At 38.1% G+C, this 25339-nt stretch overlaps 2 protein-coding genes across 2 annotated transcripts; both read left to right on the forward strand.

Annotated features, from left to right (window-relative positions):
- Window positions 1–1588: 1588 nt before the first annotated feature.
- Window positions 1589–15465, forward strand: fan1 (FANCD2 and FANCI associated nuclease 1). The gene is made up of 14 exons (XM_022679725.2): window positions 1589–1859; window positions 2873–4118; window positions 4454–4594; window positions 5691–5898; window positions 6015–6248; window positions 6322–6453; window positions 6544–6652; window positions 7390–7509; window positions 10719–10883; window positions 12006–12174; window positions 13107–13210; window positions 13531–13725; window positions 13815–13943; window positions 14706–15465. The coding sequence occupies exons 2-14, from the start codon at window positions 2954–2956 to the stop codon at window positions 14841–14843; spliced, it is 3009 nt and encodes a 1002-aa protein (XP_022535446.2). The 5' UTR covers window positions 1589–1859; window positions 2873–2953; the 3' UTR covers window positions 14844–15465.
- A 3633-nt stretch (window positions 15466–19098) lies between these two features.
- LOC111194775 (ubiquitin carboxyl-terminal hydrolase 36) lies at window positions 19099–24571 on the forward strand. Its single transcript, XM_022679727.2, has 12 exons — window positions 19099–19200; window positions 20289–20338; window positions 20555–20710; window positions 20808–20909; window positions 20997–21096; window positions 21227–21294; window positions 22035–22108; window positions 22249–22343; window positions 22458–22554; window positions 23138–23278; window positions 23388–23482; window positions 23615–24571. Exons 2-12 carry the CDS (start codon window positions 20314–20316, stop codon window positions 23679–23681), a joined length of 1020 nt encoding a protein of 339 aa, XP_022535448.2. The 5' UTR covers window positions 19099–19200; window positions 20289–20313; the 3' UTR covers window positions 23682–24571.
- The last annotated feature ends 768 nt before the right edge of the window (window positions 24572–25339 follow it).

Genomic DNA, 25339 nt, shown 5'->3' on the forward strand with positions numbered 1-25339 from the left:
TCTTTACGTACACATGTACAGCCGAGGATCCGGCACAGTTTTACTGAACGCGAGCGGCTGGTGGAGCAATAGAGACTTTAGAGCTCAGTAGCTCAATTATCAATAGTAAAAACAAAGTGTATGGTTGAAGTGAAGTTTCAACTACACACCGCATCACGCCCGCCCAGTTTAAAATGATTCTTCCTCAATTACCCATTCTCACCAGAGAGGGCTCTAAATCCAAAAACTTACGGACATCAGCTTCAATATATTCTGTATATATTTACTTACAACATGTTTCATGAAAGAAGTCCTGCTGACAGCAGTGTTTTTGAGTTTGATAGTTTAGCTGCATGATTAACCTGATCAAGCTAGTCAGTCAGTATGGCAAAGCTTGACTATGCTGATTGACCATCATGACCATCATTACCAAACTGGTCGACCAGCTCTGATGCTAACCAAAATCGATGAAATCATACACTGTTCGGGTGAAACACTGGTTAGCTAACTTACCAGTATATGGGTATGTTTTAAGCTCACCTATGTTCCTTATAAACCCATACATTGGTCAATTTGATACAAATGCTTATTAATACAAAGTTTTAACAATTTAAGCATTAGCATGCTGACAAATCCAGTTACTGAGCTAAAATCCAGCTCTGATTAATGTATTTCTTAGTGAGGTATTATCTTGTGGGTGAGGCTGAACATGAGTTGACACAAGGACTGATAGTACCAGATGGATGAGACATTTCATTTCTTAAGTTATTTAGGTTAACATTTCTTGAGGTCAGAGACGTTTTTATTAGCTTTCAGGGCACGTGGTAAAAATCATAGAGCAAGTTGTAACTTGTAACTTTAAGTCAGTCTAATATTTGCTGGGGTAAAAGTACAGCTGTCTGTTACTGTGATGATACTGTGTAAATGTACAGTATACACTAAGATTTACTACAACAACTTACTAATTGTACAGAAAACTGTACAAATAAAAATGGAAAAATAAATAAATAAAACATGTTAATAAAATTGAATAGAATCAAAAGGAACATTGATGATCACAATCCATCAAATCAAGCTGAACTGCTTGAAATTTTGCACCAGAAGTGGCATAAAGTTATCCAAAAGCAGTGTGTAAGACTTGTGGAGGAGAACATGCCAAGATTCATTAAAACTGTGATTAAAAACCAGGGTTATTCCACCAAATATTAATTTCTAAACTCTTAAAACTTTGAACTTGTTTTCTTTGCATTATTTCAGGTGTGAAAAGTTCCGCATTTGACATTTCCTGCCTTTTAGTTTGGTTTTTGTTACCAAAAGAACAGAAATACAGTAAATTCCAGTCATGAATAAAGGAAACACTTTATTCTCGTAATATTGCGACTTTATTTTTCGTAATATTACATCTTTATTCTCGTAATATTACGTCTTTGTTCTCGAAGTGAACTGTTTTTTTTTTGTTGTTGTTTTTTTGTATGGCCCTAAAAACGCCGTCGAAAGAAACTGAAGCGGACTCTTAATTTTTCCCAGCGCTGTATGTATGGAAAATCTTTTCAAGCGTGCTTTTATTATGTAGGTGAAAAAGGACTCTTACTTTGAAACAGAATAACGTCATGACGCTGTTTGGGCGCTAAGGTCTGTGCTCGCGCACAGGTCCTCGGTCAGTGTTCAGCTGTGTTGTTAACCGGGTCTCTGGTTTACAGAGGTCGGATTGATGAAGGTTTAGTTACTGGAGCAGCTCGAGTATCAGTGTTTCAGTGTTTCAGTGTCAGTATGAGCTGCAGAGTCTGGGCTCTGTGTGGATCTGTGGACTGGGAGAAAAGAAGAAGCTGCAGCTGCTCGGGTTTATGGAACACAGTTTTCCCTGAAATATGCTGAACATGGTATGATCACAACCCTCTAAACCTCTCAGCTCCTGAACACGAGATAACGTTATTTTAACCAAGAACGAAGAGCTGAATCTGAACCAGCCTTCCAGTAATTGGAGCAGATGTGTGAAGCTGGTCTGAAGTCAGTTAATATAGGGTTAATAAGCTTGCTGCAGTCTAGCTAATCTGTGTGTATCTGTAAATTTGACAGATACTAATTAACTCGCATCGTTTTCACTGAGAAATATCTCCTTTTAGCTGCCTGGCCTGGTTTTAACCCACTTCGTTTGTGTTAAAAGAAGTTCAGCTTGGACCCTAGTGTCTTGTGGACACTGAAAGCTGGCAAGAAGAGGTAGAGAGATAGATGGATGGACAATAGCAGCTATACATAGTACACATACGTTACAGAAGAAGGAAAAAGACAGAATGATAATACAATGAAAATACAATAAAATATAAAAGTGTGTATTTTAGTGTGTGGAGATTGCACACAGTTAAAACACAGTAAAACACCAGTTGCTCTGCAAATTCTGAAGATAACATGTCATTCATGCAGAGAGCAAGAACACAGGTATATAATAATTTATCACCTTAATGCTGACGGTCAGCTGATACCAGTGTGATCTTCTAACTAAGACTAGAAAGCGTTAATACAATAAAGTCTTTACAGGGAGCTGTTTCTATAATATGACTTTCTAAACTCATTTATTTTATTAGGAAGTAGCTTTAATAAACTGTTTTAAACTTTGTAGTGTGTATACTAGTATTCACTCTAAAATAGTTACACACTGCAAACATGTTTAATACATTCTGAGGATCAGAACTGGATCTGGACACAATCCACAATCCATGCACTAGATCAGAGGGAAATGGCTCTTAAATTTAGCAGCTTACATTTTTCTGTCTGTCTTTTTTATTTAATGCGGGCATCAGTGATGTACAATTAGAGTTGCAAACTGCTGACACAATGACTAAACTCTTTACTCTTTTGGAACAAACTGAATTTGTCTGTCTGTTTGTTTTAATAGGTGCAGAAACCAAGCTGTATATCTGGGCTCCCCTAAATCGCTTTAGGTATCTCAGGAAGTTTGTCTGCCAAGGATTTAAAAATGGATTCCAGTGCTAGTAAGAGTCAAACCAAAGACCAAGCAAAGCCCCACAAGAGTCTTTCTCTGGCAAAAAAGGATGTCCAGAAAGGCAAGACAAAAGCGAATACCAGTAATAAGCAAAACGGGCTTTCTATCACTTCATTTTTTAAGAACACTCCCCCATCCAAACTGGCCTGTCCACTATGCAGCAAGCTGATACCTCGCTTCAAGATCAATGAACACATTGACTCTCAGTGTCGGGACTTTATTGAGGAAAATTACAGAGAAGCTTCATCAGGAAACCGAAATAAACAACAACAGAAAACCTTGTCGCCACTTCCAGATAATGTCTCTCAGAGTCCAGAGGAGAAAAATACAGATGCAAACATCCAAGGAAAGAGTGCAAAAACAAGCCCATATTTTAAGAAGAATTGCACAGCAAGGCAAGAGTCACCTAAAGCAAGCTGCCAAGATAAAGTAGTCAAAACAGTCAGTCTTGGTAGTTTGTCTTCAAAACTGTCCAGAAGAGCACTGAAGTTCTCAGGGAACCATAAAGCTGAGAATACCGCACCTGCTGCTAATGTAGAGCCTAACTGTAGTGAATCAAGTAGTTCACAGAAAGAAAACTGTGATGAGAATTTCAGTATTAAGTCTGCTCAAGTGCTCCATTCTGAAGTAGCTACGGTTAATCTACCTCCAGTGGAAAACGGTGACGAAATTAAGGAAACTCCTCCAAACATGGAACCACTGAGTACTGAGGTTCCTCAGTCAGAGAAAACTGCTGCAGGATTTAAGTTAATGAAGCGGAAAAACAAAGAGTCTTCTGATGCACATTTAGCCTCAAAAGTGCAGAAGAAGCAAAGATCTCTTCGGAGTAGACGTGAAAACAACACATTTCCTCTGTTTAACCAGAACCAGACATCGAATGGCACCTCTCCTTCACCTGAATCTGAAGTCAAAAAAGAAGCTAAACCTGCGGATGAAGAAAGAGATCAAATCATGGAAGAAGGTGGAAGTAATGATCTCCCTACTGAAAGCTCTGTGGAACCTGGTGATTCACCCAGACGACCATATTACCTTCAGAACTTCCTGACCATTCTGGAAGCAGTGTTGGAGAATAAGGATGATGTGGTTCTCTTTAATGATGAGGACCTTTCCTTTGTGCACAGTTTCAAGCAGCTGTCAGGTAAGGAAAATAACATTGTGCTGCAAAGGTGCATTTCTTTTCTTTTATTTTGCCTCATGATTAAGGAACACTGCACTGAAAAAAGTAAAACTTTCTATGCCTTAAACTCCGATAATTTACATTGCCTTGCCATGAGCACTCTGGCCTAATGTTCAGCCTCACTCACAAGATAACACCTCACAACTGATCCCAAACCTTATCCATTTAAGTATCCCGTGATATTTGGCATGTTAGTGTATATTAGTGCACTATGCACAAATAAAACATTATTAGTCGTACGTTAATGTAATATGTTAATAATGTTTAACCTTATTGCTGGTCCTCCTGTTTCTCAGTGCCGGGACAGATGCTGTATGTGCGTCTGTTCCAGAGGAAGTTGAAATGGCTGCAAGTGAGCAAACTGGAGTATTCTGAGATCAGCTCAGCTCTTAAGCCTGTGGTGCAGGAGCTCATCAGTGCTGGCCTCTTACAAACAGGTTGGTGCATTTCAGTTCTCTGATTTCTGTCTTTTCTTTTGCTCTGGTTAATTGGTTTTTCATTAGGGATTCCCCGATCCAAGTACTTAAAGGGTGCATTTTTTTTCTAATAATTTTTACATTTATGTAAATTGGGGTACATGTTTTAGTCATTATGGAGCATTTCTGTTGGTCCATTTATTGTAAAACAGTATAAAGAGCTAACAATTACCAGACATTACATATAAAAAAAAACTATGGCAAAAATGGTGATATGTGTTTAGTCAGGGTGTGGGCGATATGGCCCTAAAATAATATCACAATATTTTGATTGTATTTTCATGGTAATGATATTCTTGGCGCTACAAAACAAAACACTGATAACAAAAAATATTTAAAGAATACACAACTGCAACAGAATTAAAGTTAAATTGTATTAGTGCACAAAATAATGATATGGCACTCCTCTAACCATATCAAAATCAATAATCAAGGGTTTTAAATTTCAATAATATAATTAATCTCAATTATTTCTTTTACAACATCTTGTCCCCAAAAATGTGTCATCATGACAGACCTTAGTAAAGTTGTATTTATCTAATGGTTTTAACAGAACAGGACAAAATTAAAAACTTTCTGAAGGGATTGGGGTTCAATGGCAGGTACTAGAACACTGTGGGTTAAAACAGAGAAATATATACGGGTCTGTATCTAAAATAGCTGATCCCTGATTCATTATTACATCCTGGACTGGACAGAATTGCTGGATTGAATGTGGACATAGCTAGTTTTCATGGAACTGTTCAGCCACATTCAAAGTAGGAAAAAATAGAATTTATATGTATATGACTACACTCTAGTTGATTTCTGTATTAATGCTTTTCTTTTATAGAAACCTCAAATAAAAGTTTATTCAATAACCTTTGTTAGCAACAATAGCAATGTCTTTGATGCAACTAAAGCCATTTGAATGTTTAGTGAGCAGTAATAGACTATACCACTTCATATTATTCTTATGATGTCTTTTAACGTGGCACAATCACTATAGTGCATTCTGGTGTGTTGCCTTATTAAAGCATTTGGATCTGTATAGTGATTAAACCTGTGTCTCTTATAGAGTCTGAACTTAAGGACATCCAAGAGGTTCTTGATCTTCTACCAGCACCAGAGCTCAGAGGTCTGGCCAAAACCTTTCACCTAGGAGGTCCCGGGAACAGCACACAGAAACAGCAGCTGGTAGAAGGACTTCTCCGCCTGGCCAAGCAGCGCTCACTCTTTGCCCTTTCACCTGGTCAGGGCCACACTGGTGCAGTCATTCTCAAGAGGTATGATTTTTATGGAACTTCAGTTCAACTTATTTCAGTTTCTTTCATTCAAAGTGTTATTTTGCTCCAAAAATTAAAATGAATAAGATCACACAGTAATTTCATGTCTTTTGAAGGGCGAAGCAGCTAGCAGGTTCCTGTGTGCGTCTGCACCGGGGCCCCCGTGCAGTATTCTCCCGTGTCCTGCTTCTCTTCTCCCTTACGGACACGTTAGAAGAGGAAGAGACGGCTGCTGGAGGTCAGGGCCAGCTCTACACCATTCTTCTGGTCAACTCTGGACGCCTGGCCTTCCCAGCATACACCGTTCAGCGCTCTGCTCAAGTGTTTATGGACAGAGATGATCTAATCAGGTAATTGGAAAACTTTTTGAGAAGCTGGTTAATTGTGTAGTTGTGTATATGATACTAATACTCTTCTGGTCAGGTATGAGGCCGCCATGCGATCTCTTCAGGAAGTGATTGCAGCAATGCAGACTGGCTGCTGGGAGGACGCACTGGCGCTCTACACCACAGCAAAGGCCACCTGGCAAGACCTTAAGAAGACATGTGACTTAAGGTCAGTACATTTGAAAATGCATTATTTAATATCCATTTGTTTGTGGCTTACCGTAATTGGGGATGTTCATGGGTCTGTGTTTGTACACAGCTGTCACGAGGAGCTACCAGTGTTCCTACGCTGTTTCACTGTGGGCTGGGCGTACACACGGATATTTTCTCGAGGAGTTGAGATTCTTCAGAGACTGCGTCGCTATGAGGTGTGTACATAAACACAGTCGTTTAACAAAAACTGTTATGTGGAGGATTTGTTTTTGATCAGATCAGATTTATATTTATATAGCTATGTATTGCTATTTATAGGTACATGTTTGAGTAAAATGAACATTGTTGTTTTATTCTATAAACTACAGACAACATTTCTCCCAAATTACAAATACAAATATTGTAATTTAAAGTAGTTATTTGCAGAAAATGACAAATGGCTAAAATAACAAAGTGATGAAGAGCTTTTTGATCCCAAATAATGCAAAGAAAACAAGTTCATATTCATAAAGGAATCAGTATTTGGTGGAATAACCCTGGTTTTCATCACAGCTTTCATGCATTAATACATCTTGGCATCTTCTCCTCCACCGGTCATAAACACTGCTTTTTAATAACTTTATGCCACTCCTGGTGCAAAAATTTAGCTTGGTTTGATGGCTTATGATCATCCATCTTCCTCTTGATTATATTTGAGAGGTTGTAATTCTGTAAAATCAAAGAAACTCATAATTTTAGGTGGTCTCTTATTTTTTTCGTTTTTTTTATATATATAACTCACCTGCTTGACTGTAAGAATTTCAGTCGACTGATGATTCAGTCCTAGGTGAAACACTTAATGCACAGTGTCATGTGTGTACAGGGAATACATTATAGAAAGAACTCCAGTCTGCAGTGGACAGTTAGTATTGTGTTCCTCCTAACATTCACGTATCCTTTGTTTCTGATCTAGGAAGCAGTGAAGGAGCTCCGTTCTCTTCTTTCTCAGTCAGTGTTCTGTCCGGACAGCAGAGGGCGCTGGTGGGACAGGCTGGCTCTCAATCTTCAGCAGCACCTCAAACAGCATGAGCAGGTACTGAAGATCCACCCTTCATCTTTGTAAAGATTGCATACTAATTTTACATTATTCAATTCTAATTCGTTCTCAGATCAGCTCTCACCTTTTCTCCCTGCCAGAATTCGACTCCCCTCCATGTTCATGTGTTACACAGCAGTATACATGTAACAGAGTAGACGTGTGATTCCTGTTATTTATGTCTATGAATAATTTATTAATATTACGTTTTCCTTCACACCAAACAGCTTGTTTTGTTAATTGCATTTTAAGTGACTTGTTCTTAAGGCAGAACACACTTTCAGTTGTTGTTTAGCCCTAAAGATACATCATTGTGCACGCCATACAGCTGACTAAACCTGACAGGTAGAAACACTGTACTGTAAAAGCAAAAGGCTGGTATGAAGAGTGAAGATTTATTACATTTATTGTTCGTTAGTTGTAATTATGAAATCTCTGTATAACTCAATACATTCAACAAACACATTAGTTATAGTCCAAGTGATTCTTGCGCTTCTGTTTGTTGTGATGGAAAACCTTTTAATAGCCATAAATGCAACATAAATTTTAGAATAATTTCTTATGCTGCATGGCATTCATGCACACGAAGGAGATTCTGATTCTGGTGGAGGACAAAACAGGTGCTACAGTGGATGATGATGGTACTAAGCGGATGGATTCTGTTAAGCCAGGCGGACACTGTGCGATTTTAGCCCGATTTTAAGCCCGATCTGGTCGGATGCGACTGAATTTCATGATCGGGCCGAATTTTAGCTTGATCGTGCGTCGTTTGTCGTGCAGTGTGAGAGGGGAAGCGATGTCCGATTAATTGCCCATACGAGCTGCGAATGAGCAGTCGGACGCGACCAGGGATTTCTGACATGCCAGAAATTTTGGTCGCTTGTCTCACAGTGTGAGCTGTTTTGCGGCCGATTTCTTAACGTCACGACCTGTTTTCCCAAAAATCTGCACAGTAACTATAAATAATTATTAGTCATATTTATTTCTGTCAGTTATAAGGATTTATATTTATGTTCGGTACAAAGACTTATAGCTTAATATATCAGACACAGGTATTCTGCTGTTTAAGAATTTCAACAGATGCTTATTCTCAGTCAATAGCTGGAGTTTTTGAAAAGAAAAATTAAAAGAGAAAATATCTTTGACAAACATAAATTTATTTTATTTCACTTTGCTATTATATCTGAAAAATAAAGCACATTGTCAGCCTCTGGTGCTGCCCGTCAATTATATAAAACTTAAAACATGCACAGAAATATAAAGCTATATTTTATAATTCGTTTCTTTTCGCCAGGGCAAATTTATTAAAATTATAAATATGTTAATTTATTAATTAAAATCTCGTCCAGTGCTCCAGAATATTAGCCACGCCAGCTTAGCGCAGCGCATGGCATTGCGCGCGGCATTGCCCGCATAATAACCTCTGTCTTCTAAAATAAACGTTTTAATAAATAAGGTCGGAGAAGTGTAGTAAAATTAATGCTATTAAACTTACTAAAGCTAATAAATGTATAATAATAATGATAATTAATCAAGATAAATCAGACAAAATGCGCTGCGCCTCTCTCTCGCTCTCTTTCGCAGCGCGGAGCTGAATTCAGCGCGAGGCTACAGAAACTCAGTTCAGTTGAATAAAAATAAGTAAGGGCCTGTAAGTACAAGCAAAGGACCTGTAAGTAAATATTGTCAAATATAAAGAATAGTTTGAGGTTTTGGTGAGCTGTTTTCATGATTTGAAACTGAAACTAACTGAAACTTTGATTATTCTGCAGAAAGCCTGGGTTATTTTAAACAAATTTTTAATGAGTTTATATTTTTTATTTATTCATTTTAATTATTTTTCTTCTTTTATTAATCAAATCATTAAATATATATCTTCATAAGATATAATTCTTTTACCTTTTATGTCAATTTTTATGATCTTTTTTTAAGGTCCTATTTTTCCTTTTTTACGTATATATTTTATTCGTCTATAATAAATGTCAGTTTTTATTCCTATTTTTTATATAGATTATTAATCCCTTTTAAACTGTTAATGCTCAGCGGCACTGTAAATGAGGGTCCCTATCCAGTGTGAATAACCGATTGCTTGTTTAATATTCAGTGTTGCAAAACCAGTTTTTACATAAACAATAAACAGAATAAAAAATAAAATGATTTTATTTTATTTAAGCTGCTGGTGTTTCTTGCAGCCTGACGCGCAGTCATTTTTCTATGCGCTCGCCTCAGCCACCTGCGAGTCCATGTACGTCTCTTCCGTGGACTTTCAGCGCACAACAGGGCACAAATAAGCAAAGCTAAGCGCTTTCTTTTGCAAGGCGTTGTGTTGAAGCGAGAGTTTGTACGAAAAGAAAGCTCCGCCTACGGGCTGCGTTTAGACGTGCAGTGTAAGCTCCCCCGTCGCAGCAGGTCAGTCGGACCGTACAGTGTGTGCAGATGAATCGCAGGCGTTGTTCATACACGACAAACGATTCAAACGTGCAGTTTGAGCTCTCCAGAACGCATCCGATTAAAAAAATCGCACAGTGTCCGCCTGGCTTCCAATAAACACATAAAATACTGATAATCTGATAATCATTTATATTCAAGTCACATGCCCATGAATCAAATACATATTCAACTTAGGACCACATATGGAAGTAACTAAAAAAGATGAAAAAAAGAATCACAATAAAGTAGTAAGTAATCAAAATAAAACTGTTTTGAAAAGAAGATTTTAAATCACTTCAGGCTTAACATCCTTGCTGGTATGTGGGAATAAAGAAGAGCAACCTGTTGTTTTACTCTTATTAGTAAATTAGTAAATACATAATTTTATTTTTAGTCCTCCCCTTCAGTAGTTTATAGGGAAAAATGGTAAAATCATCAGATGGTGAACCAGTATTCATAATTCATGCAGCCGTCCTCAGTAATTATTACTGACCTTTTAATTTGTTAGATCTGTATAAATAATTTGTGAAAATGTCAGCTGTAAATACTGCTAAACAATAAACCTCAAATATTAAATTTCGACCTATGTTCTGATCTCATTTAACAGTTAAACAAAGATAGTGTGAATGAACGGTTCATAATCAGTTATAATTACACACGAGCTCAATAATATAACATTTTAATCGTAAAATCTTTATTGCACTGACCATTGTAGCTACTATAGCTCATTGCTTAAAGTCCATTTCCTAATGTTCATGTGTTCTTCTGTATTAAAGGCTATCTGTGCTATCCGGGATGGACTACACGATCCTCTGGTTCGGACAGGTCACCGTTTGTCACTACATCAGAGAGCTGCCAGAATGAAGGAGTCTGCAAGTTTTAAGAAGTACCGCCTGCTGCTTCGTGAACTACCTACTCTACATGTGAAGGATGTTACTCATGTGAGTCTACCTTTTAATATAGGATTTCTAGAACTGCACTGAATTTTTTTTTATTTATTATTATTATTATTTTTTGTTTTGTTTTGTTTTTGCAAAAAACAAAACTAAATGAAACATTTGACTAAAGGTGAATATTAGTCTTCAGCCAAATAGCAGACTGTCTAACAAAGCACAATACAATTTTCTTAACAGTGCAGTTTTAGCCATATATTTACCTCAGCAATTCTATTAAACTCATACACATACCTCAGCGGTTCAGTTCTAATAGTGAATTTTCAACAGCAATGCAATTTTAGCCATCAATTTAGATTAGCAGTGCTGTTTAAGTCACACATTTACTTAAGCAAGTGCCATTCTTTTCATTAAATTCACCTTAGCACTGCTATGCTATTTATAATTTACCTAAGCAGTGCTAGAATAGTTATGTGTGACTGAAATTTACATAGAAAGGAAGCCAGTGTTTTGGTAAACAAACAAAGGATCGTTAGCTTAGCTACCTCAGCAAACTAATGTTACTATTCTAGCCCTGTACAACTTCTTTTCAGTATTTTTCTTCTGGGAAAGAGGTAGTAAACTCATACTGATAAGCATAATAAGTAATAATGAATGCATTTTATATAGCTTAAATATATAGCTTAAATATTAATTTAAACCTTTCATATGGAGCCTGCTGGCTCTTCCTCACTCACTGCATTTTATACAGCAGCACACCTCCAACAATGCCAAATAATTCATTGTTTGGTGTAAATTATTTGGCCTGTTTACTATTTTCAGCCAAATATTTTTGCGTTCCACATATTTGGTGCTTCCCTAAAGATTTTAACAGATAAAATGAGAATAAAAATGATAAAAAAAAAAATTCAATGCATGGTTGTGCAACGTATGTTTGCAGCAGCAAAATCTGCTGTTGGCTATTGGCTAATCTGGTTAACATCACTGTAAGCACTACATCAGTCTACTTTGATGTTTCATTCTGGCTCATTACTGCTCGGTTGTATAACTTGGCAGTAAACCATATTTAAGGAGTCCAAAATATTCAAAACATATGTCTTGTACCATCAGCTTTGCTATGTATGTGTTTATATGGTGTGTTTAGCTGACTCTGTGTTTATGTCTTAACAGGTGACGATTCGAGGGCAGCTGTTTCCTCATGAAGGTGGCACGGGTAAATCAGTGTTCCTCAGACCAGCTTCTGGGGATGAGGGTTCTGAGGATGGAGATAATGCCATGGTCATATGCTCTGTAGAAGAGCTGGCATTGGCACACTACAGAAAGCTTGGCTTTGATCAAGGTATTTGAACAAACATTTATCATATATTAAGCCCTGTCACCTGTGGATTTCTCCAGGTGGTTTAGAAATATGTTTACTTTTTGTTGTGTGCAGCTACGTGACTCTACAGTGCCCTCTTCAATTTAATAAATTAGATTTGGCTGTCACAAGCTATTTTTAAATATTCACAAATTTAGGTAGGGACATGGATATTACAATGCAACACATAATGACTATTGGCTTGTATTAGCTTTGCCCAACAGAAAGTAGGCCATGTTGATTTTTTTTTTTCTCAATTTTTTATAAATTCATTCAAACTCCTCGTAAAGTCTTTATAGTCGTTAACTCAACCGATGGTGTAATGGGGCAGTTAATTTACTGCAGGTGCAACACCAAACCAAATTGGAATATTAACATGGTCATCAGAAAACAGCTCTTTGGACATTTATAAAACCAAGCTAAAAAAAATAAAAGACCTTATTACACATCTTTTTAGTACTTGTATGAGTGACTCCACCCATAATTTTGAAATTTGTGCATTTTTCACTTATTTCTGACCTCTTTCTCTTCAAACGCAAACTCCTCCTTGACAATTCATCTTATTCTTTTAATAGTTGGTATGAACAAACTGTGGTAAGATGCACATAAAGGTTGCTAAGTTTTAAGTTCTGAAATTCCCAGTAGTTTTGATGGTAGCACCAGACCCAAACAGTACTCAACCTGAACTTAAAAATATTGGGAAAGGTAGGAAAAATGTAATTTATCTTCGTTTTTGGTCATTCTGGCAAAACTACTTCTTTTTACAGTTTACATTCATGTAATGTTTATGTTGTCAGACATTTATTTATTATTTGAATTTTGAATATGCACAATGCACAATCCATCTGAGAGCAAATACACAAAAAGTCAAATTTGCCATGCAAACATATTGCTAACCAATTTCTCTCCTGCAGGCATTCATGGTGAAGGTTCTACATTCTCCACCCTGTTTGGTCTTCTAATGTGGGACATCATCTTCATGGAGGGCATTCCTGATGTCTTCCGAACTCCCTATCAGGTAGAAAATAAATAAATGTGTGATATAGTTACATGTATTGAAAGAAAAATATTCACTGATATGCCACTGAGGTCACTGATTGTGACCGGAAGGGTTTGGCTAGAACTTGCAGAAATCACATTAAAATTGGCAGAAATCACATCCACATTAAACGCAGAATAGCCCACATGTATCTCACAGATCATTGTTCCCTGGCTTCCATGGGACATGGAAAAATTTCGGGACTTTTATACTAGTTTCTGTCCTGTGACGTTTGTGTGTTTTATGCCAGCTTGTTGGCTATTTAGCAAATCAGATGATCATTTTGTTATATTTTGCAGACATGTCCTCTGGACCTGCACACCGACACTTTCTTTAAGAATCGGCTGGAAGCTATAGAGGCACGGGCAGAGCTGTTGCGTGAAGCATCCACAGAAACGCTGCATGAGATGGTGGCTGAAGTGTGGAACACCCAGGAGGGAAAAGTTTGTACACTAGTCAACTGGGAACGATTTTCATCTCTTCTGCAAGCTCAGGTGACTTTGGATGATGTTACATTCGACATTCGCGTCAGAATCTTTATAAATAATCATTAATGTAATGATAATGTATGTTTTATGTGTAGAGCTTTCTGGCATGTCTGGGAGGTGGCTTTTTAAGTGGCGTGGTCCTTCGAATGGCCAAGGACTACAGACACAGCAGAGGAGGGCTTCCGGACCTGGTGGTGTGGAATTCCTCAGCCAATAGCTGTAAGGTAAGTGTCAGAAATGGAATGGAAATGTTTGCTGGTTCAGGAATTTTAATTAGCAATTAGTTAGCATTAGAATGAATCAGTTTACCGCAGCAGTGGTTTCTAACTCTAGTCCTGGATTCACGTTTTGTTATTCTTTACCTGATTTAACACACCTAAACAAACAAACTTCTTTTAGAGGTGATGTGACTGAAGCCACTTTCGCACAGGAACCCAGAACTGATCCGGAGATTTCCCAGGGGAGCTCTATGTGTCAATGCAAATATCTGGTTCAGCTGTACTGGACATTACCCAGACTTTACACTGCTGTGGAACTTCGTAAAACACGGAATCTTGCAATAGATTTGTTAGCTTCCATTACTTTTTTCCTTTCCTCTAATTTTACCTAAGACCAGTTGTGCTCTCTCTGATTCTGGCTGCTGATTGCAAAGTAGCACGATCCAGGATTTGCAATCCTCAGATCATAGTGACAGTGCCGTTTGAGACTTTCTTGAGAGTTTTAACATGACCTAAAACACAAACATTTCAGTGATTTTTGTGAGTAAAATCGTGTAAAAGTAAAATTCATTGTGGGCAGGTAATATGCAGAGTACGCAAGTAGCTCGGCCACTTGTCGAAATGATAAGGAACATTTCCTGTTGTAAGAACATTTCTGACAAAAATCTTTGTGTTAGGGTAGTTCATTTTTAAAAATGGCTTCAGTTACAACAGGGAAGCACTGGGCTACACTGTATTAAAAAAAGGAAAACTTTTGTGTTCATGTAGTTGGTGGAGGTGAAGGGTCCCAACGACCGTCTATCCCAGAAACAGCAGCTTTGGCTGGAGGAGCTGCAGAATCTGGGGGCTGATGTGGAGGTGTGTCACGTTACTGCTATTGGAGCTCGGGGAGCACGACTGGATTAAGGGAAAGAAGAACCTTCACAAATATTCCTCGAAACCAGAAGACAATACATTTCACGTACACATTTTTTAAAGGACTGTTTCAAAGGACACCAGGGCCTCTTTTCCACTTCATTGCCAAATGGTTATTAAGGCTGCGCTTTATCATTTAGTGCCATTCAAGACCTTTTAGAGTGGTTATGGGTTCTTTTTCCATTTGCTGTGTTGCAAAACTACGACTAGCCTAGCATGCCAACTACAGACATCCTCCCACATCTTTACAGAAATGTTAGCATGCTAGCATGGTTTTATCCCCCTACCACTGAACAGTTTGGTCTGGACCCAACTACGGTTAGTTAACCATGCTGAGAAAAGCTTGCAAGGACGGTTTGTGGACATTCTGTGCAGAACTGTGTCCATGTGGAAAAGCTGTACTTAGAACTGTTCAGCTTAGAAGTGAAAAAGCAGGCCAGGCTGATCTTCATACATGTTTTGACTGTGTCCTGCTATAATTCAGGACCATGTCCTGCTTGTTCTGGGCACTTCATAAGGCACTACACTGGAATGTACTGTAGCTAGATTTGCTGTTTTTTTGCATATTGAATTTGATTGAATTAAATTTGCTGAACTCTCTTGTATGACCTGATTAAGCTGTTTGTGTTGTTTGTATGTTATTTCTCTGTTGAAAAGCAATTATTTTGTTATTAATTTAAAATCATTTATGCTGCCTCTGGAAGGATATGTTTTTTTAACTTCCCCACTGTTAGTAAGAATGTAGCCAATATGTATGTATGCTGATGTTACATAACTGACAGATTATTTCAATAAATCCTGGGACAATATAAGATTCTTAAAAAAAATAATAATAACCTAAGGGCCTACTGGTGGCACTGTGTATTATAGGGAGTCTTGGCTACCAAGAATACTATAAAAATATGTTTGCCAACTTTGAACAGTTTTTTTAACTTGCAGTACAGTATTCTTTAATAAAATAAAAATAAAATTAAGTTGTTTAATATGATTGTTTTAACAAGTGTGTTCTTTAAAGCTTCATTTGACAGCTGATGCATTAAGTTAGTAAAGATGGAAAGATAATGCAGCTACGTTTTGTTAAGCTAAGTTAAACTTGCAGAACAGTAGATCTCAAAGCAAGATGAAACGAGAAAAAATAAACACAGCCCAAGTGGGTTCGAAAACGGGTGGAAAACGAAAACCGGTGCGAAACGGAAACGGGCGGAAAATGAGAACGGGCGGGAAATAAAAACGGTTGTAAAACGAAAACGGGTGGAAAATGAAAGCGAAAATGGATGGAAACAGAGATTACGCAAAGCATAAGTGAGGACAACAGGCAGGGTAAATAAAGGCTATCCTGGGAAGCGAGACAAACACACTGGAAAGAAGTACAAGGGAGGAGGACTGGAACATCAAGCTGCTTGGAGATGGTCTTAAAACCTTTACCTTAAACATGTCTATACTTGTCTATATTTTTTTTTCTATTGTCCTCAGACAACTCTTTCCTTCACTTCCTCTGGTCTATGTTGAGAGTGGTAAACACCATGTCACCAAACAGCACAGTGACTACCTGTAGGCCTAGGTATAGGCTCACTGACTGATTACAAGATTGTAGACAACTGTAATGCTAATTAGTGGACACACCTTGATTTACTTGATTTAAATCCATTTGTATTTATTATTAGTTGAGTCAGTTTCAAGTTATTTAAGTGACCATTGTGGGTTTTTCTTTTATTAACCGAGGGGTACCAGCATTTTGTCTATGTGTGTATATATGGGCTTTAAGTTTTAACAGATTAATTACAGACAAATTAGTGCACTAAGAAATTAACTTTGATCAATTCCCTTCCTTGATGCCACAGCACATCATTAACAGTTCCGGTCACATAATATGATGGAGGCAAACAAAACAATGTAAAGCAATACTACAAAAGCAATACTCAGCTCCTTTAATAGTGCCTATGTCTGGTATGTTCTGTTGTGTTGAGGGGTGTTCCCCGGGAAATACGGACGTTTGGTCACCCTACCCCAAGTGGGAGGATGAACAGATGAATCTCTCTCTCTCTCTCTAACGTCATTCTGAACAGATTTCGTTCATTCAAACATTCCGTAAAAAGCCAGTTTATGGGTCGGGTTGGGCTTGGGCAGAACGCGCACGGGCTCGAGTCGGGTCGGATTTTTTGGGCCCGATCTAAGCTCTTCATGGAGTGCAGTAGAATGTTCATGTTCAATTTTAATTTTTTTGTTGGAATGTTTCTGCTGAACTCTGTTACAGGCATTCAGTTTCTAAACTCTAAGCACCATTTCACTGCTCATGAGTTTATGTGTTAAAATGCTTCTGCATATTAATTTCCAACACTCCACTGGGTGCCAGATTGCACTGAAAATCTTAATTTCAGAGCTTATTTATAACGAATTGCTAATTCCTGTTTCCTCCTAGTTCTCTTTATAGTTCTAGCCCATAATGTATTATAACTAGCCCTTTTACAATAACCACACACCTGTTTTGAATAGAGCTGAATAACGTTTTTAAAAACGAGTTCTGTGGGGATATAAAAATTGGCAATATAAGCAGAGGTTACACTAGCTGAAGCATTTAAATAAAGGAGGTAGAATTACAGTATATTAGAAAAAATGTGATTGAAAGTTGTCTGTTTTGCCATTAAAAACCTATGGGGTTGGGTGGGGTTACACAGCTTTCTGGAACTGAACAGCAGTAGGCGCCCCACCTGTGGTGGCTTTACTTTTGAGAGACGATGCTCTGTCCAGCTTTGTGGCTGCGTCCGAAATCGCGTACTTAAGCAGTACGCTTTTTCAGTACGCCAGACCGCAGTACGCACGCAGCGTCGGACGCACTACATCCACCATATTACCTCTGACTCCCTTTCACCTCTCACCCCTCCTAACCAGCGGCACACTTTACACAGCTCTTATTAATAAATAAACCCCCAACCAGTTCTATTTAATAAACACTGACTGTAAATAAAACTTAAAATTATAATATTTTCCTCAAATATGAAATATTTAATAAAAATATAAACAGCTTGTTTAATATTCATGAAGTATATTAATATTTGCTTATGCAACAAAACAAATATCAGAAAGCTTCAAAGATAAATACCAAAATGTTAATTAATCCCTGCCTTACCATTTCACCTTTTCCAGCATAAATATTTAAACACATGATACTTATTGTTATACATTATCTTTTACTGACAGCGTTAAACATAAAGGCCAACATATATGCATTACTGATGTAAATAAAATATGCTACCAAAAATGTTATCAATAGAACCAGTCAATTTCGGGAAAATAGGGATCAGATTTGGCAATAAAATGTAAATTCAAAAATTATTTTATTCATTTTATTTAATAGATTTTTTTTCCCACACCTGCATATTTACACATTAATTAAATAAATTCCCCACAAAATACAAGAATGACAAGTCTTTTAAGTGGTTTTATTTATTTTTTTATTCGTTATTGTTCATTGCTCCTTCTCTTCGTCTTCATCCTCTCTCTACTGGCAGGATAGGTGATTCTGAAACACACAGATTAAATCAGATAAATCAATCTGGCTGGTTAGCTAGCTATTTAATAAAACTAAATGAAATGGTCAGATTTTGGTTATAATTTATGAATGTGATTTATGGCAGTCAGTCTGTCTGTCTGTCTGTTGAAAAGCCTCTCTGATATCAGCAGCCTTTTTTCTCAGATGTTTTTATACAGACTGATCGGTATTAAGTTAAACCTGCTCCAGCTCCTCAGCACTGCAGCAGTATAAGGCTGTAGTGAGTTAGTAAACGCTGGTGCTGCAGAACAGAAGATTCATAAAGAGTTGTGATAAATTTGATAACTCTAGATAAGCTACTGATCTCAGTAGCACAGGGCTAACGCTGCTCAGTATAGCAGTTCAGATACGAAATTAAAGTTATTCTGTCTGCAACAGCATTAATAATAAACCCTCACACCTATAACTCGCTACTTTAACTTAAACAACCAAAACAGTTTAGATATCTGAATCTACTCACCTTATAAACTTCTCTCTCTCTGTCCCCCTCTCTCTCCTCCGCCGCTCACTGTCGGGTCCCTCAGCTCCGCGCGGCTCCAGGTGGATTGTGGGAAATATTATCGGGTGAAGTGTGCTGGGCTTGTTTACTTAAGAATCTCTCCCGGTGCAGTAAGTCATCCGGGAACTTTTCGCGTCCTCTAACTCGCCTACTGCGCATTGGGACCATATATAGTCTATGATTGGGTCACACTAACCGGTCTCATACTGCTTAGTATGGAAGTACGCAATTTCGGACGCAGCCTATAGTACATCCTTAGGAAAGACGCAGCTCGATCCTACAAGATCTTACAGAAACAGGTAAAGAAGCGCAGGATCGCTATTATAACCTGCCCTGATTTATAAGAAAAACTATGTTGTTGTTTTTTGGATCCCTCTGCAGGAGAATATCAGCTCTACAGCTTAACCTGCAGTCAGAAACTGCGTTTAAGAAACATTAATCAGAATATTATCAATTATGTCTTTATTTATCAGAAGGTAAATGTGTGACAAGATATTTTGTGGCATAGCCCACCGAATGGGAGCCGTTTCTGTGTCTTGTACACTGGCCTAATTGCAAAAGTACGATATGTAATTAAAAACATTAATAAAAACTACTTAGAACAAATATAATTTATTGCCTGTCTCCATTTTCTGACTATAAACTTTACCATGAAATATAATTTTTAAAATTCCTATTTTTAGGATTTTCCTGTTACCTAAGTTAGTTCTCAGATGTTATTTGTTTATTTTTAAAATACACATTTTAAGGAAATCAGTAGAATGTGCTCAGAGTCCTCATGCTATTAGCATACCTGCCTTTTAGCTATTTTTCATGTTTTTGCTAATTCTGTGCCAGTAACATTAGTGAGTGCCAGTAACAGGAGTTAGTTCAAGTAACAGGAGTGAGTTCAAGTAATAGGAGTGAATGCCAGTAACACGAGTGAGTTCAAAATGTAACCATCTTTGGCTTAAAACTTTGGAAAAAAAAAGTACATGTACATTGACCAGTACATGTTTTCATAGATAAAAGATATAAAATAAATAAGTTGAATTTGGAAGAGTTACAACAAGCAAATGGCACCAATTTGGTGAAATGGCCTTTGTATGTTCCATATATTGTTTCATAGGTCGTATATCTGATTTTTATAAGAGTATTGATGTATGATGTATGATGGATGATGTGAAAGATATGTAATTAATTAAATGCAGTGAGGTACATATAAATCCAATCACGATACAACATGAAAGTATTACTATAAAAAGTCTTCTGTTGTTACAAGAATTCTTGCAGTTGTTTTGGGTGCCCTGAACATTTATTATTAATAAGAAATAACCTCAACTTCAATCTGATTAGTATGCGTGCTGGCTGGTCCTACAGTAAGTCTACATGTGCTCTTTCCTTACAGAACTCTAGTGTCAATCATTACGGACATGGACAAAACCTTAAAAACACCAGGTAAGACCTCCTCAGAATATCCTGAGCAGAGAGGGCAGTGACCTGTAAACCTGAAGCCTAAGGGAGACAGTGTTCATTCCTTCTGATCCTAAAGGTCTTAAATATGGGAGAAAATGCCTTGTTAGCAGTCTGTGAGAAGGTTCTGCTCTCTGTGGAGATGATCTTTTGTTTCCTCACCTTAGACACTCACTCACTCTCTCTCTCTCTCTTCTGCAGATGATTCTGTTGAACTGAACTGGCGGGAAGTCATTCCTGTCGGTGCAGGCCTGGAGAACAAGGGTAACATCTGCTACGTCAACTCCGTTCTCCAGTGCCTTACCTACACGCCTCCCCTGACCAACTATCTCCTGTATGGAGAACATTCCAAAACATGTAGGTCCAGCAGCCTGATCCGTTTCTCAAACTCAGCATCATCACACATTCAGCTGGATTCTGATTTAACCAACCTCTGACCTTGTTCCCTCTGCAGGTCAGGGATATGCAGTTTGCATGATGTGCGCAATGGAAGAACACGTCAAGCAGGTGTTCTGTAACCCAGGCCGCGTCATTTACCCTGAAGCTATGCTGAACTGTACGTGAGCGAGCTCTTAACTTTGAAACAATTTAATGTTCTTTTAGGTGAATCAGCCATTCTAATGAGTGTGTATTACTGCTACAGTGAGTGGAGGGCGGTTTAAGTCTGGGTTCATGCATGGTGCACGCAGGTACCTTCAATTCACCCTGAAGGCCCTGCATCAGAGCTACCTGAATAGATGCAGGTATGAACAGTTCTCATAAGGCTCAGCTAATGTAACTGAAACAAAAAGGGTAAACTGGACGGTAAATGGCTCTTCTGAGTAGCTTGTATCGTCTGATTCATTCTTCATTAACCATAAATATTCTCCTCAGGCTGAATGGACAGTCAGTGGGCACATCCCTGGTGCAGCAGATCTTTCACGGCTATCTACAAGTTACAAGTGTGTCTCAAACACAAACACATACAAACACAAATACACTTGATGTGAAGTCATCTAAATCATGCACTTTGTTTTATATATTTTTTTAATGTCAGATTCTACAGAATGCCTTTGTTCTGAAACAACTACAGTCTAAAGTTCTTATAGTTAAAGGAGAACTCCAGTGTGAAATGGACTTTTAGTGTAGTAAAACATGATAAAAAGCACACCTCCATTCTCCCACAGCGTTCCGAGATCCAGAAATTTGAACAGTTTGTCCAAACACCCTTCAGACTGGGTGACACAGGGCATAATTTTCCCCGTTAAATTGCTTTTTTTCACCTGCCTCCTGGCGCTAGCTGCTATGCTATTTGGAGTCTGTATATATATATATATATATATATATATATATATATATATATATATATATATGATTGTCTATGTTATATTTAGTTTAGTGATGGTAGTGCATGGCACTGAAGCTAGCATTATAGGATGTAATTTTTTAATACAGCTTCTTGTGCACTTTATTGCCTCGTTTTAAATGGACCTAATGGAGAAGAGAAAGATGTTCTTACAGCACTAAAATAGGCAAATGAATGCAAAAATGTCTGTTCTAGTCAGCCTAGGTTCCATTTATGTTCTGTATATAAAATTATACAATATTATCAACATGTAGATTTTGTGCTCATTGCTTTTATTTAAATAAAAAAAATCCTTATTTTCTGCTTTAACCTCTGCTGTACCGTGTTGTTTTACAGCCATATGTGGGGAATGCTGCGGCAGAGTCTCTCAGAGGTATAAACTGTTCCAGATCCTCGATCTGGAAATCAAGGTATTTGCTTATTAGCCTTATCTGCATTCATTCAGATACTAATGGTTCCACACTAAGATTACATTCATGCATGTAAAAATGATCTTTTCAGTCCTTAAGTTGTTTCTTTCTTCAGTCCATTCTTTCTCACTGTTCTGCAGAAAATGGACAGCATTCGGCAGGCCCTCACACAGCGCTTTCAGGCCCTAACACAGGGCTTCCAGGCCCAGCTAATCAGTTCAAAATCCTGCGACTGGTACGTTTGCTATGCTTTTTAACATGGAGCACAGTGTCAGCATGTGTTTTTCACTGTAGTCAGAATGGAGAAGCTCCTGCTGTCTTGTTTCACTCACTCTCGTTGTGGTCATAGCTGCTGCAAAAGCTGTAAAACTGAGGCAATCCAGGATCTCCCTACAGCATTGGTCATCAGCCTTAACCGTTCTGATGGTGGTAAGAAGATTACAAAGGTACCATCAAGTATTTAACACTTTGATTGGGTTAACAGTTTGAATTGGGTGGAAACAAACCCTGTTGGTAAATTTCATTAGAAGCTGAAACTTGAAGTGGGTAAATTTTGGAAATCAAGAGAATGTTGTTTTGTAATCTGGGACCCTAATAGATCTGTTAGAGACTTCAAAATTCAAAAACCCTAGTGACTGCCAGGAACACCTGAGCAACCCAGTAAATGCAGCCTGGGATACTATAGAAACTCCACAACAACACCAAGGCAACTACTAAGAACTTCCACTTGTTTCTTTTGTTTCTTATTTGTGTTAAAATCATCTACCACTGGGGGTCCTCAGACCCCACCTTATTAACCATACAGGAGTTAATCCGATTTCTTGATAGTGTTCATACTTTTGAGTTTTTTAATCATTTATGCACTCTGAATTATTTGTGCCTGGATGATAAAGATAAATCCATTACAATCCGTTACTACAACATGATTCATGATGCAGTTATCAATAATTCAAGAAAGCATGTTTTCTGCATATTTCCTAATTCATGCAGTAAAGTGTTAATAACCTGAGAAATTTCCTCTTTGCACAGTTTGTGAGCTATCCAGAGACTCTGGACATGAGCCCCTTCATGTCCCAGTCCAGTGGAGCACCGGAGATCTACAATTTGTATGCTGTGCTGGTCCATTCTGGCAGCTCCAACAGAGTTGGACACTTCTACAGCCACGTCAAAGTAGTACACCACCCTGCACTCATCCACAACACACTTCCTGACTACATGCTTTATCCATACGCTTAAACACCCAGTACACACTGCCCTGTATCTCCATCCTTTCTTTCAGGCCAGTGATGGAAAGTGGTACTTGATGAACGACATATCGGTGTCCAAGAGTCAAAGTTCTCTTAAACAGAAGGCATATATTCTGTTCTACATCAGGTAAGAGTCTGATTTCAGGTATTTGGGCAGGTTTAATGGGTTCAAGTCCTGGTTAGTGATTCCTCTGGTTGATCTAATGAAAGTAAATGAAGTTCAGATCATGATGTGACATTTTACCCTAATAACCTGTAGGTCACCAAACCCAGCTGATGTGAAGAACAGTCCAGAACCAACTTCCTCAAACACAGGAGCAGCTTAATCCTGTTTTCTCAGATCCCAAAAATGCTGGGGTGGGTTTTGAGTCTCATCAAAGGATTACCCCCAGGATAAGTACTCTGGACAGAAACAAATTCAGACTACTTATGTCCAGAAACAAGCTTGGACTGCGTTTGTTTAAGAGAGCTCATCTAAGTGAAAAAGTATTTATTTCTGAGCAATGTCTCCATTAGGTAAATAAACTATAAACTCACAATACACAAAACACTGACTTGCCAATAACACAGGAACTTGTCCTATAATTTTTTTCCCATGTGCCATAGGAACACTAATCTGACCTGAGGGATATGTGTATAGGGCCTCCTGCATTCTTACTGTATTCCCAGTACACACAAGATAACACCTCACCACTTATACATGTGTGGGCTAGATTAAGGCCTATAAATAAGCTTTACCTAGGGTGGTCTAGAAGTAAACCTACCTCATCTCATCTCATCTCATCTCATCTCATTGTCAACCGCTTAATCCGTGAAGGGCATTGGGCGGAAGGCGGGATACACCCTGGACAGGCCGCCAATCCATCGCAGGGCAGACAGACACAGACAGACAGACACATTCACTCACACACTCACACCTAAGGGGCAATTTCAATCAAGTTCCAATTAGCCTGAACAGTCTGAACAGTCCAGAGGAACTATCTGGAGGAACCCGGAGGAAACCCACGCAGACACAGGGAGAACGTGCAAACTCCACACAGAAAGACCCGGGTTGCCCCAGCCGGGAATCGAACCCAGGCCGTCTTGCTGTGAGGCGGAAGTGCTACCCACTGCGCCACCGTGCTGCCCAAGTAAACCTACCATTAGAATAAAAAAAAATCCACATTATGTGTTTAAAACAATGTTTTAAATTCTTAAGCATTATATTCAGCATTCGGACATTTTGTACATTCCACTTTTAAATATTTTAAACACAAAAGAATGAACATATAAAATAAAAAAACATAGCCCACAAGATTTTCCAGGATCCACATATTTTTCATGGGGTATAAAGAACATTTAGAGGGGGGCTTTAACCCCCGAAAACCAGGTCTAACAAAGTATATGCTTCTGAGTGATGACCAATTATTAAAACACAAGGTACACCCAATACTCAATATTTTAATTAAGTGAAAAAGCTGTGTTTCTCGCACACAAGAAAAACTAAAATGATAAGGATGTCAAGAAGCAAGTCTTCTTAATGTACACTAAATAATAAAGGGGCATTTTCCTATGTACTAATCAATGAAAATAATCAATATTTTTCCTCACAGCAATTCATTAATTCCCACCATGCTAGCTTAAGAGTAAACTTATACAGACTCCTCTCTACTTGAATTCTAATTCAATATGGCGGAAGTCATCAGCATCTAAGAATATGTCTACTGTTAAAATAGCCACCAAAAGCATAGGCATGAAGTGAAGGTGCCGGTTTAACCCAAAGCAAATATGCATCACAGCCTCTCGTACACAGAGTGAATTAACATTCTGTTGGTAATTCATCGTCACATAAATGAATAAATGATTATTCAGTGAAATAAACAATGATGTTTCCTGATCTGAAGTGAAGTGAGATGGAAGAGGTGAGAGAAGCAGCAGAACTTGTTGAGCAGTGAAGGAAGAAACAGCAGGAGCAGGAGAAATGGTGATAGGCACAGATCAGTGT

This window comes from Astyanax mexicanus, chromosome 9 (genome assembly GCF_023375975.1).
Source record: "Astyanax mexicanus isolate ESR-SI-001 chromosome 9, AstMex3_surface, whole genome shotgun sequence".
NCBI lineage: Eukaryota > Metazoa > Chordata > Actinopteri > Characiformes > Acestrorhamphidae > Astyanax > Astyanax mexicanus.